The 14,667-nt window shown below is 44.5% G+C and overlaps 1 protein-coding gene across 2 annotated transcripts in view; it reads left to right on the top strand.

Annotated features, from left to right (window-relative positions):
• LOC121488670 overlaps nt 1-13,689 on the top strand; it is a 30,071-nt gene extending 16,382 nt beyond the window's left edge. For both annotated transcript variants that reach the window (XM_041751021.1, XM_041751022.1), the window contains one exon: nt 12,135-13,689. In XM_041751021.1, coding sequence (XP_041606955.1) covers nt 12,135-12,166 — 32 coding nt within the window. In that variant the 3' untranslated portion in view covers nt 12,167-13,689. The remainder of the gene's footprint in view (nt 1-12,134) is intronic.
• The last annotated feature ends 978 nt before the right edge of the window (nt 13,690-14,667 follow it).

Below are 14,667 nucleotides of genomic sequence, written 5' to 3'. Positions count from 1 at the left end.
GATCAGCTGGGGAAAGACAAACGCTGCCCCGTCTCATGTGTGGAATCTAAAAACAAATAAACGTCCCATGCTCAGACATACTGAAAACAGACTGGTGGTCGCTAGAGGTGGGGGTGACGGGGGGTGAAGGGACTCTAAAGGTAGAAACTCCCAGTTATAAAATAAGTCATTGGGGTGTAAGGTACAGCATGGTGGCTACAGTTAATAATACTGGATTGCATACTTAACAGTTGCCAAGAAAGTAGATCTTAAAAGTTCTCGTCATGAGAAATAATTCTCCAGCCACGTGTGGTGATGGATGTTAACCAGACTCACCGTGGGGATCAGTCCACAGCGCATGCCCATGTGCGACCATTATGTTGTACACCTGAAACTAATACAATATGTCAGTTATTAGTTTTAAAATTTTTTAAATTAAAAAAAACTTTTTAAAAAAGTTTAAAAAACTTCAATTTTAAAAAACGAGGATTGATTTGTGCTTGATACGTTCACACAAAGTTCCCCATCCCTCAGACTCCAGGGCTGGTTCAGTCATTCCAGGCAGGATATTGGGTACCAATGGAATTTGTGTTTACTGCACCCCCTTCTAGTTTTGTATCATCACGCTCAGTCTAAGATGCAACAAGAAAAATGGACTTTAAAAAAAATAGTATAAAAAAATAGTATAAACTGCCTATAAGCTTTAAATTCAGATGTTTTTTCTGTGCTCTGATACTAGTAGGAAAAAAAATGGATTTGAAGCATTAGCAATTAAATAATAAGGATGAGGGGAGCCCAAGTGGTGCAGTTGATTAAGTGTCCAGCTTTTGGTTTTGGCTCAGGTCATGATCTCAGTGTCCTGTGATCAAGCCCCAGGTGGGCCTCTGTGGTCAGCAGGGGGTCCCTTGAGTTTTTCTCTCCTCCTTCTGCCCCTCCCACTTGTTCTCTCTCTCTCTAAGATAAATAGATCTTAAAAAAAATAAAAAGGAGGGGATCCCTGGGGGGCTCAGCAGTTTGGTGCCTGCCTTTGGTCCAGGAAGCGATCCTGGAGTCCTGGGGTCAAGTCCGACGTCGGGCTCCCTGCAGGGAGCCTGCTTCTCCCTCTGCCTGTGTCTCTGCCTCTCTCTCTCTCCCTCTCTCTCTGTGTCTATCATAAATAAATAAATAAATGAATCTTAAAAAAAAAAGGAATTAAACTTTGGTCAAGTTTATGGCCACAACAGATTTTACGGTGAGACACACATACAGGACTCGAGGCTGGTCCCTATCACCATTTAGACCTCAGTTTCACTTTCCCCAGAGACCTGGGAATCACTGAGTCATCCTGCCATCTCCATCATTCTCCTGTTGCTCTGTTTGCTTTTCTTCATAGCACTTCTCAGTGTTCGAAATTATTACATTATTTATTTGCTTATTGCTTGATGCCATACAGTAAAACTCAAGCTACATGCAGACAGGACCTTGTTTGTCTTCATAGCTGTATCTGCAGCACTTAGAACGTGGCATAGAGTAACTGCTCAATAAATGCTAGAGAATGACCAGAATTCATGAATAAAACACTTCTACTGGCAGGAGCACTAAAAGGGTATTTAACTCAAAGGGGGCCGAATGTTTTCTACATTACATGATGCTTCTGAGAAAATTATTGTATTATATAAGCCACTTACATTTAATCCATTTAAAACATTACTATGTATAATTTCACATAATTATACTGTGAAGGAGAGCATGATTTTCCATTCCTTTCAAGTCCCAGCGATCATTTGTAGATTGTGCATCCATGAAGGCAGAAATTCCTTGTGATATACAGTAGGTATTCCTCGTAGCGTATCACATTTGCACATTGCACATACTAAGAACAGTAATTGTGTTATTAGTAGTAATTGTGATAATTGTTAATATTTATTAAGCGCTTACTACATGAAAGACACTGTTTTAAGTCTTTTTATAGATTATCTTCTGTATATCTCACAAGGACTTTATAAGTTGTTCACAGTTACTCTGTTTAGAGCCAGGATTGGAACCTAGAAAATCTAACTCCTGAATTTATCTTCATAACTTCATTTATACTCTAACTCCAGGAATTTATGCTCAGGAAACAAGTCATTACTATGAAACAATTAAGCCAATTATTTGACATAAAATGAATATTCAGTGACTGTTCTTCAAATCTCAAGTGCGTAAGTTATGCATCTCTGAAAGATTTTCGTTGTTAGAATTTTTTGAGGATTATGATATGCCATTACATGTAAGATGATGACCAAGTCTTGGAAGACAATTCTAGAGTAATTTTCTCAAAAATGTCTTGAACAAGGGAAAAAATGACTAGAATGGGATATAGTTTCTTTTCTTAGGGTTTCTTTATTTGCAAGTAGCAGAAACCCACACAAAAATAGCTTAACATAAGGGGCAATTTATTTGAAATAAGCAAAAATATCTTGAAGAAATCCACATACACAAAGCAGAACCATGTTTTATATACCTAAAAGAGGGATTTGACAAATGATCAAAATTCACTCTTTCTTTTTCCTCCTCTGGAGCCACAAAGTCGATTGTAATTTGCATACCTGCATCATTAATTCTCATTCCTGCTCCCTTTTTATTTTTTCTACTCTTCTGTGCACATGGTGATGGGGAGGAGGGGAAAAGATGGCTGATCAAAACCCAGAGTTCTGCCATCAGTACAGAAGCTCAGTACCTGCAGATAACTGAGGTGTGCTTCTTACTTATCTCAGGTCGTCAGTCACAAATTCTAAACAGGGAGAGCTTAGTAGTCCCCTTGTCTCAGGGCCAAACCCTGGTCTAATTGACTGTGATTGGGTAACAGAGTTGACCCAGTGCAAAGGCCCAATACTTTAGCTGAAATTGTATGGGCTTGGAAGAGGTCCTCAGGGAACAGGAGCAGGAACTGAGCATATGTTTTAGAATTACACAACTTTCAAGGTGACAACTCTGGGGGAGATAGCCACTATGTAAAAGTATAAGGTCTTGAATGCAGACTCTTTATTTTGTAATATTAAAAACAGGAGGGTTTTTATGATGGCATTCCAAATAAGAAAGTTCAACAAGGTAAACAATTAAAAAAATGCAAATTAATCGATGCATTTTCCATATTACCAGGAATAATTATTGAGAAAAAGAAAAGAACTACAATTCACAAAGTTTATGAAAATAAACATAACAGTTATGTTAACAAGAAAGTGTAAGGGGCATCTGGGTGGCTTGGTGGTTAAGCATCTGCCTTCAGCTCAGATCATGATGTCAGGGTCCTGAGTTTGAGCCCTGCATCCATCTGTCTGCTCAGCAGCAAGCCTGTCTTCCCTCTCCCTCTGTGATATCTCTCTCTCAATCTTTTGCAAAAAAAATAATAAAAATAATAAAATCTTTTAAAAGGTATAACATCTAGAGAACTACAAAATTCTGTTGAGAGATGATAAAAGGAAGACATAGAGAGATATACCATATTCATAGATGAGATGGCTGTAGTAGACACGATTCGGTGAGGCACACAGATGAGCGATTAATTAAGCCTGGGCCAAATGTAGTATTTCATTTCCCATGTTAGGGTAGCTGATCCAACAGTTGAGTGCTCACGCCAAACTGGGATGGTCAGAAATCATCTCAGCATTAGAGAAGTTGAGCCTGGGAGAGTTACTCCACTGGTTTTCATGTCTTGAAGCTGAAAGAATAAATTTCAGACTGCTGACAGCCGTGTTTCCCACCACTTGGAGAAAACTCATGTGTAGTAGCAGAGAATGAAGTCCCGAGAGACAAGCAGTGACAACCCTTAAGGTCAGCGATGTCCTGAAGGTGTCAAGTTCCCAGTTCTAGTGGCTGAGCTCTATAGAGCTATTTTACTCCTTATTTTATTGCCATTTTTTTCATACTATGTTACTTCAGTATCCTTGCAGTAAACCCACATCTTTGTTTTTATTTTTTTGTAACATTTATTGAATATCTAGCACATACAGAACAAGTCTCTTTATGCTCATAGACTTACATTCATTCTAATGGGTGGGAACAAGACGATAAATAAATAAATAAGAAAATACTAGGTAGAAATAAGGCTGTGATTAATATTAAAGGAGGTGATGGAATTGGAAGTGTGGAATGTCAGCAGAGGCCTCTCTGATGAGAAAATATTTAAGCCAAGGCCAAAAATGTTAGTTTATATATGTATTAGACACTTTGACCATATATCAGATACTGTTTAATATGATCTACAAATATGAACAACTACTTTGCACTGGATTTCTTTCACCAGCAATGGAGAGAGTTCAGATTAATACAAATGTCAATTTTTCCCAATTCGGTTCCAACCAAATTTCCAGTTTTGTCAAGTTTAATTTTCAAGTTCTGAAAAAATATCTAACTGTAATAAAAATTCCAAAGAGCTTAGTTTTTAAAAATGTTGTGGGAACATAAAATATAAAAACAGCCAAAGTATGGAAAAAATAAAGTACAGGGACACCTGTCAATCACATACTAAATATAAATATAGTTAAAAATTATGGCATGGAGATGCTACAAGAATAGATAAGCTGATCGGTATTAAAGTATAAGTAGACTAGAAACAAAATCTAATTGTATAAAGAAATAGATGCAATATGATGAGGCATAAAGAAACTACGTATCAGTGAGAGGAATTATTAAATAAATTAAGCTTGATGATTAGGAATAGCGGGAAGTAGAATTTGAAGATGACCCTCAAGATTCGTAGCTCCTGGTATGGACACACCTTCTCCCAGGTATTCAGTCAAGTATGAATCTAGGTGCTGCTGTGAAGGGATTTGGCAGATGTAAATAAGTTCCCATATCAACTGGCTTTAAAAATAGGGAAATGATACGGGCGGGCCTGAACTAATCAGACAAGCTCTTTCTGGATAAGGCGTAAGGTCTTTCTGGAAAGAGGTTTGAAGTGTGAGAGGGATTGCACATGAGGGAGGTTCTCCTTTGCTGACTCCATATGTGGGAAGGCTTCTGGAGCTAAGAGTGGCCCCCAGCCGACAGTAATTGGGGATCTCAGTCCCCAGACCAGAATTTGGCCAACGATGTGAAAAAATTTGGAAGCAGGTTGCAGCCAACACCTTGATTTTAGGTCTTTGGGACCCCTAACGAAGAGTTTGTTAGGTTGTGATTAGACTTTGGAACTCAGACCTGTGAGCGAATAGGTGGATGTCGTTTCCGGCGGCTACGCTGTGGTAATGTGTCACGCAGCAATAGAAAACAGATATATTCTTGGAAAAATGAACATAGAGACTCAGCTCTTCGTAATCCCTGAAGATAAGCGCCACAGGTGTTCCTGCTTTCAATGCAAAGAATGTAACCATAGAACTAACCTATCTCATCTCAGAATTTGAAGACATTTTACTTAATTTTTTAAATTATGTACTATTAGGTACAAAAAAAGGATTCATGCATTATCGGTGTACGATTTGATACGTAGCCATAGAATGAACGCTACTGCGCCCACCGCTAAATTTAAGAACTAGGATGTTACCAATGCTGCTGCAACTATCCTTCTTTTAGGATGATTTCCTCCTTATTCTGGGCCTTTCCTTCTCTATCCCAACCAGGTAAATTCTACTGTCAGGCTTATGTCCATCCTCCTTTTGGTATATTAGTGATAAAGCCCATATATGTATATTTGCTTAGATGACATCCTGTTCACTTTTGCTTGTTTATGAGCTTTATAAAATATCATACTCAATGTAGCCTTCTGTGGTCTGCATTTTTCCCACCCAAGGTTGTTTTTAACATTTTATTCCTATTGTACATAGCTGTGATTCATTCTATTTTATGGGTACATAATAATCCAATGTGTCAACATGTTATAATTTATCCAACCTTCTGTTATTGGACATTTTTGTTAGGTCCACTCTTTTTGCTCTCAGAAACAACACTTCCATGAATATTTTTAAACATGTTTCCTGGTTTCTCTAGGATATATACCTCGGAGTTAAATTGTTGGATGGTGGAGATGTGAATGATCAATTTTACAAGAGAATACCAGATTGTTTTCTAAAGTAATTGCACCAAGTCGTAACCTCACTTAGCAGCATTCTTGTCAATGTTTATTATCGTTATCTTTCCTAATTTGTGTTAATCTAGCAGGCATATCATACGCTTCATCGTGGCCTCAGTTCATATTGCTCTGTTATTAGTGCAGTTGAGGGCATTTTCGTGTTTATTGGACTATTAGCTTTCCTTTGTAGGGCAATGATTGTCCCATATATTTTGGAAATTTTTATATTGAGTTGTTTTGGCCTTTTTCTTATTGATTCAGAGAAGTTCTTGATGTATCCTGGTAACTAATCCTTTTGTCAGTTATTTATGTTGCAGTTGTCCTCAATAGTTTGTGGGATTTTTTTTGTCACTTTTTTTTTATGGTGTCTTTTGAGGAAAAGAAGTTCTTCATCCTATTATGGTAGAATTTATAAGTCTTTTCCTTAATAGTTTGCATCCCATTTAAGAAATCATTTGCTATCCCAAGGTCATAAGACATTCTCCTATATTTTCCTTTAAAAGTTTTTAAAGTTTTACCATCACATACGTGTTTTTAACCCATTAGAATTTGGTTTTTATATATGGCATAAGGTATGGATTTGATTTTACATTTATTTTTTTCCATGGGGACTACCAGCTGTCCCAGCATCATTTTTTGAAGATGTATTTATTTTTGAGAAAAAGCAGGGGGAGGAGCAGGAGGGGAGGCAGAGAACCTCCAGCAGACCCCAGTGAGCAAGGAGCCAACGTGGGGCTTGACCTCCCCACCCTGAGATCCTGAGCTGAGCCCAAACCAAGAGTTGGAGGCTTAAATGACCAAACTACCCAGGTGCCCCTGTATCACAGCTTTTGAAAAGCTGTTCTTCTAGTTACCTGTAGAGTTGTCTCTGCCAGATATTGAGATTCTATGCGTGTGTGGCTCTGGTTTTGGCGCTCCAATTCTGTTCCACTGATCACTTTGTTAATCTTTGTGTTCATAAGACACTGTCTTAACTAAAATAACTTCATCATAAATCTTGATATTTGATAGGGCCATTCCCCACACTTGTTTTTCTTCTCCAGATTGCTTGGGCCTTTGGCCATACAAAATTTAGAATCCAGGTGACGGGCACTGTGGAGGGCACTTGATGGGATGAGCCCTGGGTGTTATACTGTTGGCAAATCAAACTTCAATAGAAAAAATTAAAACCCCACAAAATTTGGAATCTGCTTTTTAAGTTCCTAGATTTAAGAAATCTGTTGGGCTTGAGAAAAATTTCTTATTATAAAAATTTCAAGTGTGCATAAAGATAATGTATAATTAATCATTTCTATTGGAGAAGATTATTTTTGTAAGGGGCTGTGGAGTTTAAATCTAGGAAGGTAGTTTGCTAGGGCTACAGAAACAAAGTACCACAAACCTGAGTGGCTTAAACTAATTGTCCAGCGTGGAGTCCAGGTGTCTAAGATCAAGGTGCTGGCAAGGCTGGTTTCTCCCGAAGGCTGTTCTATGCTTCTCTCCTAGCTGCAGGTGCTTTGCCGTCGATCTTGGGCATCCCTTGCGAACGGCGTCCTCCCCAGGTCTTCACAGGGTCTTCCTTCTGGATGTGTGTCTCTTTATGTGAGGTTCTTTCATGAGGACAATAGTCAAATTAGATCGTGGGCTGACCGCGCTCTAGTATTTATCTCATCTTAACTCATTATGTCACAGTGACCCTATTGTCAAGTAAGGTCATGTTATGAGGGATTGAGACCGTAACAGATGAGTCTGGGGGGACGTTTTTCAACCCGTAACGGGTAGTTTGAGACCTTGATGTAAAAGGCCTTGGAAAACATTAGAAAAGATTTTGCGTTATTCTGTGGGAAGCTGTTGAAAGCTTTTTTTTTTAACGGAGAAGTCATATGATTAAAGAGATAATTCAGGGAAGAAAAGGATTTTATAGCAGTGTTTTATCAGAGAGTTGTGGTTGAAAGCTAACTTAAACTCAAAGGTCATTTGTTTTTTTGGTGGTGGGGGGCAGTGCACAGGTGCGAAGTCTGGAGAATCCGACTTGGAAAACACGGGGCCCCTGTACTGCAGCAGTCCAGACAGACGGAGTCCCCGCCCAGAACTGTTACAATGTCTCACCTGAAATCATTAGATATGACCCTATTAGCGCCTTACGCGGCTACTATCTACAGCCCGAGAGGACGCATGTGCCGCTCTGTGTTGGGTCTTGGCGCTGCTACTGGGTTGAAGGTCAGGTCGCCTTGACCAAGAGTCTCCTGATGAAGGAGAAGTGATTACCTGAAGAAAGCCGGGGCGCTGCTGCCAGGGGCACGGGGCCCGCAGAGATGCCGGAGTCTAGAGCCGGGCTCAGAAAGGGGCGGCGGGAATTGGGCGAGGGCAGACCCCGCGGGGAGGGTTTTCCAGCGCCCCAAACAGGTCCGTGATGGGGTGGGCGTACCCCAGGCCACGGGAGGAGCACAGAAGCGACGCGGCCAGGTAGGAAAGCTGGTTTTGTAGGAAGGTGATGGGATCTATGTGACTTGGCTGCGCGGTGCCGAACACTCCTGATGTTTTGGGAGGATCGTGAGACAGGAAGGCAGGGCCCCAGCGCACCTGGGCGCCCAAGGTGAGTGTTGGGGAGCAGGGCCGTCTGTGGGTACGCTCTGCAGGGACCGGCTGCAGGGTAATTGTCACCTGGGGTGGGCGCCTCGGCCGCTCCGGGGAGCTCCGGTTCTTGAGGCCGCAGGGACGGGCCGGTGGATCATTCTGGGGGCAGCGGCGGCCCCGTGGGGGGTGGCTGCTGGGTGGTCCCGCGGGAGGCCGGCCTCCTGGGCGCCTCGTCTCGGGGGGCCGGGCTGTCGCCGCCCCTAGTTCCGAGGCCGGTCTCCAGGCGCCCGCTCCGGAGCCTCCCGGTCCAGCCGTTCTCCACCTGTCGGGCTTTGTTCCCTTTCTGGGGAGACACGCATGATGCCACGCAGAGGCCACCGGAGCCCGCCGTGACCCACCTTTCAGTCATGACCAGAGGAAGCGAGGAGCCAGATGGTCGCACAGATGCCTCGGGTCAGCCGGGTGCTGGGGCTGGGTGCTGGGTGCTAAGTGCTGGGGCTGGGTGCTGGGGATGGGGCTGGGTGCTGGGGTTGGGTGCTGGGGATGGGGCTGGGTGCTGGGGATGGGGCTGGGTGCTGGGGCTGGGTGCTGGGGATGGGGCTGGGTGCTGGGGCAGGGTGCTGGGGATGGGGCTGGGTGCTGGGTGTGAGAGAGGGGTCAGCTGGAGGCAGAGCTGCTGCTCTAAGGGACCAGGCCAAGGCAGGAGTGAAACGGCGGCCGCGGGGCAGAGGCCCATGTCGTTGCGGAATGTGAAGAGGGCGAGGAGGTCGAGGGGTCAGGCGGGGTCGGGGAGGCGGGGGCAGGGCTGCGCGGCCTGGCAGCACCTGCACACTTCGTGCCACTCACGGCGACCTGGGGACCCGAATGCACTGGGCGGCCCCTGGGACAGGTGCCCCCGGCCTGTGCCGCCCACACGTGCTCCGTGGTCGCGGAGATGGCCCAGGCCCACATGAGGCGGCCCGACCGCCCCCGCTGCTCCAGGGTCGCGGCCCACGGGCCCCGAGGCCACACCTGGGCCACGCACTGGCCCCGCCACGGCCGCACCTGGGCCCCATGCTGCCCCCCCCCACGGCCGCACCTGGGCCCGTGCTGCCCCCCCCCCACGGCCGCACCTGGACCCCGTGCTGCCCCCCCCCCCCCACGGCCGCACCTGGACCCGTGCTGCGCCCCCCACGGCCGCACCTGGGCCCCGTGCTGCCCCCCCCACGGCCGCACCTGGGCCCGTGCTGCCCCCCCCCACGGCCGCACCTGGGCCCGTGCTGCCCCCCCCACGGCCGCACCTGGACCCCGTGCTGCCCCCCCCACGGCCGCACCTGGACCCCGTGCTGCCCCCCCCCCACGGCCGCACCTGGACCCCGTGCTGCCCCCCCCCCCCCGGCCACCTGGGCCCGTGCTGCCCCCCCCCCACTGCCGGGTGTTGGAAACCAGCCGTGATTATTTGCCATCTTCGGATTCACATGACTCCTTGTACCAGGAAGTTGATTGAGCTTTTGTAAAACGCAGAAACCTCTCGTCTCACACATGATTTGGTTGTTTTGACTAAAAAAAAAAAGATGTTATGGGCTACTTTCAACAGTTTCCCTAAAATATACCAGAAAATTGATAAAAATTGTTTATGCAATGATTTACACGGGTGTATATTTTTACATCTCTGAAAAATCTCTCTCATCTTTAATAACACATTTAAATTTTAAGCCTCCAAAGGGGGAAAGAAACCCCTCCCTGCCTTGCGGCCTAGCGGGGCCTGGGCCGCGAACCGCCACAGTCTCGGCTCCACCTCTGCTCTCTCGCCTGCGAGTGGGAATCGCACCAGTCCCTGTGTCCTCAGGGCCTGCATGTGGGGTGGCGGTGACAGCAGCCCCTGGTCGGAGTCCAGTTCCTGCCCTGCAGGTGGCCCTGGCCTCAGTGTAGACAGGGAACCACGCCTGCTGGTCCTGGAGCATCGCTGGTTCCCGGCCTTCAAAGCCTGGTGGCTTTGTCCTCCTTGCACCAGCTGCTCCATCTTTGCATGGTGCCCACTTTCATCTTGGAAGGTTTTTTATTTACTTGAGAGAGAGAGAGGGAGAGAGAGAGAGAGAGAAAAGGGAGACTGGCTGCTGGCCGCGATCCCAGGACCCCAGGTCACGACCTGGGCTGAAGGCAGGTGCTCCACCGCCGAGCCCCCCAGGCGACCCCGGGGCTAATACTCTTGATACAACGACTCCAAAACTAAAAGCACCCAGGTCTCCTTTGAGGATTTGGAGCTAACCAAACTTTGGGTAAATTAAAAAAAACCCTCTTCTGTATGCATAAGATCACTGTGGACGTTTTTGAAAGGACGCAATTCATGTCTTTTAACATTTGGTTTCAAAAAGCTTTTAAAAATAGAAAACTCAGATTTTTTAAACAGATTTTATTTATTTATTAATGAGAGAGACACACACACACAGAGAGGCAGAGACACAGGCAGAGGGAGAAGCAGGCTCCATGCAGGGAGCCCGACATGGGACTCGATCCCAGGATTCCAGGATCACGCCCTGGGCCAGAGGCAGGCGCTAAACCGCTGAGCCGCCCAGGGATCCCGAAAACTCAGATTTTTGAATTCTAAAATTCTTTGGGGATTCTTAGTTCCTCCTATGCTTGCAGAACTAGGTCACTGAGTAATGTTCAAGATTTTTGTTGTTGTTGTTCTTAAACTTCAAGAAATTATGTTGACATTGGGATGAGACTTGTATTTTTACGTAAAGAATCTGATAAAGATGGTAAGTCGGTATTCACACAGTCCGAGGCAAGCAGGCCGTTGGAGAGCTCAGAGCTGGACTGTCTCCTACAACTGAGCTGGTTAGTTTTCCCAGAATGTCAGGAACCTGAGCAAATTTTAAAAGATTTTAAGGTTTCTACTTCCTTCTTGAACATCCCTCTCTAGTGGGAATTACTCAGACCATCGAATACAAGTAGGAGAGCCTTCAGGGCTAGTCAAGATTCTAGAGAATTCAAACCAAATATTTCCTAACCTTTACAGCAAAATAGGTTTTCTTTTGTTTCATTTACTGTGCCCATCAACATTTCTCAGAATGTGATCCACAAGACATGATTTCCTCGAAAAAACGATTCTGTGTTCCGATATATTTGGGTGACTCTTGAGTGAAGCAAAACTGAAAAAATAATGTTTCAAACTGTAGCTCTTCTCTGAGTATTTAGGATCAAAAATGTATTATTTATTTATTTATTTATTATCAACAAATATTTGTTAAGAACTTTCCATGGGCCACAGGGCCTCATTCCTGCCCTTCGGGGAGTAAGGGCTGTGAAAATCTCCTGTCAATCTGCAGGCAAACTGCAAATATGCAGTTTCTCTTATTTTTTTTGACTCTAAGAATCTTTTCTTCTTTCGTTCTTTTTTCCTCCCTCCCTCTCTCTTTTCTGCTTTTCTTTCTTCTCTCCCTCCTTTCTTCTTCCTCTCCTTCCTTCAACCCCCCCCTCCCCCCCAGCATCTCTGGGGACCATTTTTCTGATGAACTTGCTCTGGGAAAACATATGACAATTTTTATTAATAGATTCTCTGGATATTACTTTTTTCTGTGTTTACCCTAAGAAGTCCAGATGCTGGAAACAAGGCCAGGATGACCCGATCGATGACCTCACGCACGCGTTCTCTGAGTGCACCTGGCCGTGGGGAGGTCAGCACCAGGACGACGGGGACGAGATGCCACACGAGTACTTTGAAGTAGTGAAGCCTTTCAATGGTTTCCTATCACCAGGGATACTGATGGAAAACATTTGTATTTCAAAGTTTTTAAAATATTGATCATCGATTTGAGTTCTAATCCGAGGGATCCTGTGGGTGCCGCGTCTCCCCCGGGAGGTGGGGAGGTACCACCGGGAGCCTACTTGGAACTCACACGATTAAAGGGCGCTGCGTACTTGTTCTTTGCGGAGAAGAAAGAACTGAGAAGGCAAAGGTTTGAGATGGTGAAGGTGAGGGGGGGGGGGGAGGCTGAGTCAGGAACACGACTGGGGCAGCAGAGCTATTTCCCACCTGAAGCCCAGGGTGCAGACTGACTTCAGTCTGACACGTGTGAGACCTGCTGCCCGGGGCCCTCAACACTGTCAAGTGGGGGACGAGTTTAGGGGGCTCCGATGCCGTCAGAAGAGGACGCAGCCTTTGGTATTGTCGATCTAGAGCTGGTTTGAAACGAAGCCGCTTCACTTGCACTGGGTGCCCATGACTTACGGCTGCTGTCCTCTCAACTCTGTACAAGGCTCTGAAAGTTATGAAGGTGAATCGAACGGGATTTTGTCCTCAAAGAGCTAATGATTTGAATGGGATACAAGCGACGTACTTCTACCCAAGATAGGAAGTGGAAGATGGGGGTGCCTGGCTGGCTTAGTGCAAAGAGCATGCGACTCTGATCACAGGGTCATGCATTCGAGTCCCACATGGGTGTGGCAATCACTTAAATGAATAGAACTTAAAGAAAAAAATAAAGTAGAAAGTGAATAAGGATCATGAGAGTGTCCTGGAGTGCTGTTTAACCCTATACTTTCAGCTTATAATTTCATTCATCTGAAATAATGATGGCTTCTCATGAGCATCTGAAGACCTAGGGCAGCGAATCTAATTTCTTAAGAAAAACTATTTTACTGCCAAACACATCAAAGGCATATACATCTCCACTCTGGATGTATTTCTAGCAAGTTTTACATTTATTTGTTAAAATTAGGCATTAAACAGTTAATGCTATTTCTACTGATAACAACTTGAATAAGTGTATAGCACTTTTTAACTTTCAATCTGATTTTACACCGATTTTCTCATTTGTTTCTTGTAACAATTAGATGCGGCAAGATAGGCAATAGCATTTCTATTTGGCATTTCTATTTGAGAAAACTAAGGCTTAAGGTCATTGGGTGATTCACCCAAGTTCAGCCAATGAGGTGGATTTGAAAATAAAGTCACGGTTTATTGGTTCCTACTTCTGTGCTCTTTTTTTATAGAGTGCGGTTTCCCAGCTCTTGGGCTTCACTGTCTTAGAAGCTACCTACCCCTTGATTGCAAGAGATTAGTGAATCCAAATAGAACACAAATATTAGCTGCATACTAAAGAAATGTATTCTCACACATATATTCGCTATTATTTCTCCAGCAGTTAAGATATTATGGTGACAAATATAATGTAATCTCATTTAAGAATGTAATTCATGGGACGCCCGGGTGGCCCAGTGGTTGAGCATCTGCCTTTGGCTCAGGGCGTGATCCCGGGGTCCTGGGATCGAGTCCCTGTGGGGAGCCTGCTTCTCCCTCTGCCCGTGGCTCTGCCTCTCTCTGGGTCTCTCATGAATGATTAATTGCAATCTTAAAAAAGAAAAAGAAAAAGAAGAAAAAGAACGTGATTCACATCTCTCTGTTTTATGAATTTTCTTCAATTATCATACGGAGTATCTTATTATTAATATTATTATTAACATGGAAAAGGAATACTTGCTGCCCTTTCCTCTAAAAGGAAAATAACCAACTATTTAAATAAAATGCAAATAGACTGAAAACAGTGCAGAGAAACCTTTTTTTTTTTTTCTTCAAACTTCCTGCTGGTCAATGCTTTGGAAGCCTGTGGTTTCTTTGTAGCCCAAAGTGCTTGTTTTTAGTTTGCACCCAAAGGCCTGGAATCCTCGTATCAACACAGATGACCAAATTTTCCTTTTGATCAAGTGGTTGATGAGATAGGATACAGAAGTCTGTTTCTACCTTTATCTTTGCAATTGTTCTCATGAGGTATTATGATACTTGTGACTGGGTGATCCAGAAAACAAAAAAAATGTATCTTATAATTTTACATCAGATTAAACCAAAAAGTGGTTCTGTTACTGTTATATGAAATGATAAAAATCCTTCCATTTAACTCCCCAGTAAAAAGAAGCAGCTTCTGAATTGGGTTTTTAAAAATCTGTGTTATCTCCAAAACAATGGTAGACCGCTGGGAAGGATACCAAATGCGAGAACGGTGAAATAGAAAAGGGGGCACATGGGGGGCTCAGCTGGTTAAGTGTCTGCCTCTTGATTTCGGGTCAGGTCATGACCTCAGGGGCGTGAGACGGGGCCTCCTGGTGGGCTCTGCACAGCAGGGAGT

This window comes from Vulpes lagopus, chromosome 4 (assembly GCF_018345385.1).
Source record: "Vulpes lagopus strain Blue_001 chromosome 4, ASM1834538v1, whole genome shotgun sequence".
Classification (NCBI taxonomy): domain Eukaryota; kingdom Metazoa; phylum Chordata; class Mammalia; order Carnivora; family Canidae; genus Vulpes; species Vulpes lagopus.
This window is presented reverse-complemented; position numbering and strand designations above follow the sequence as displayed.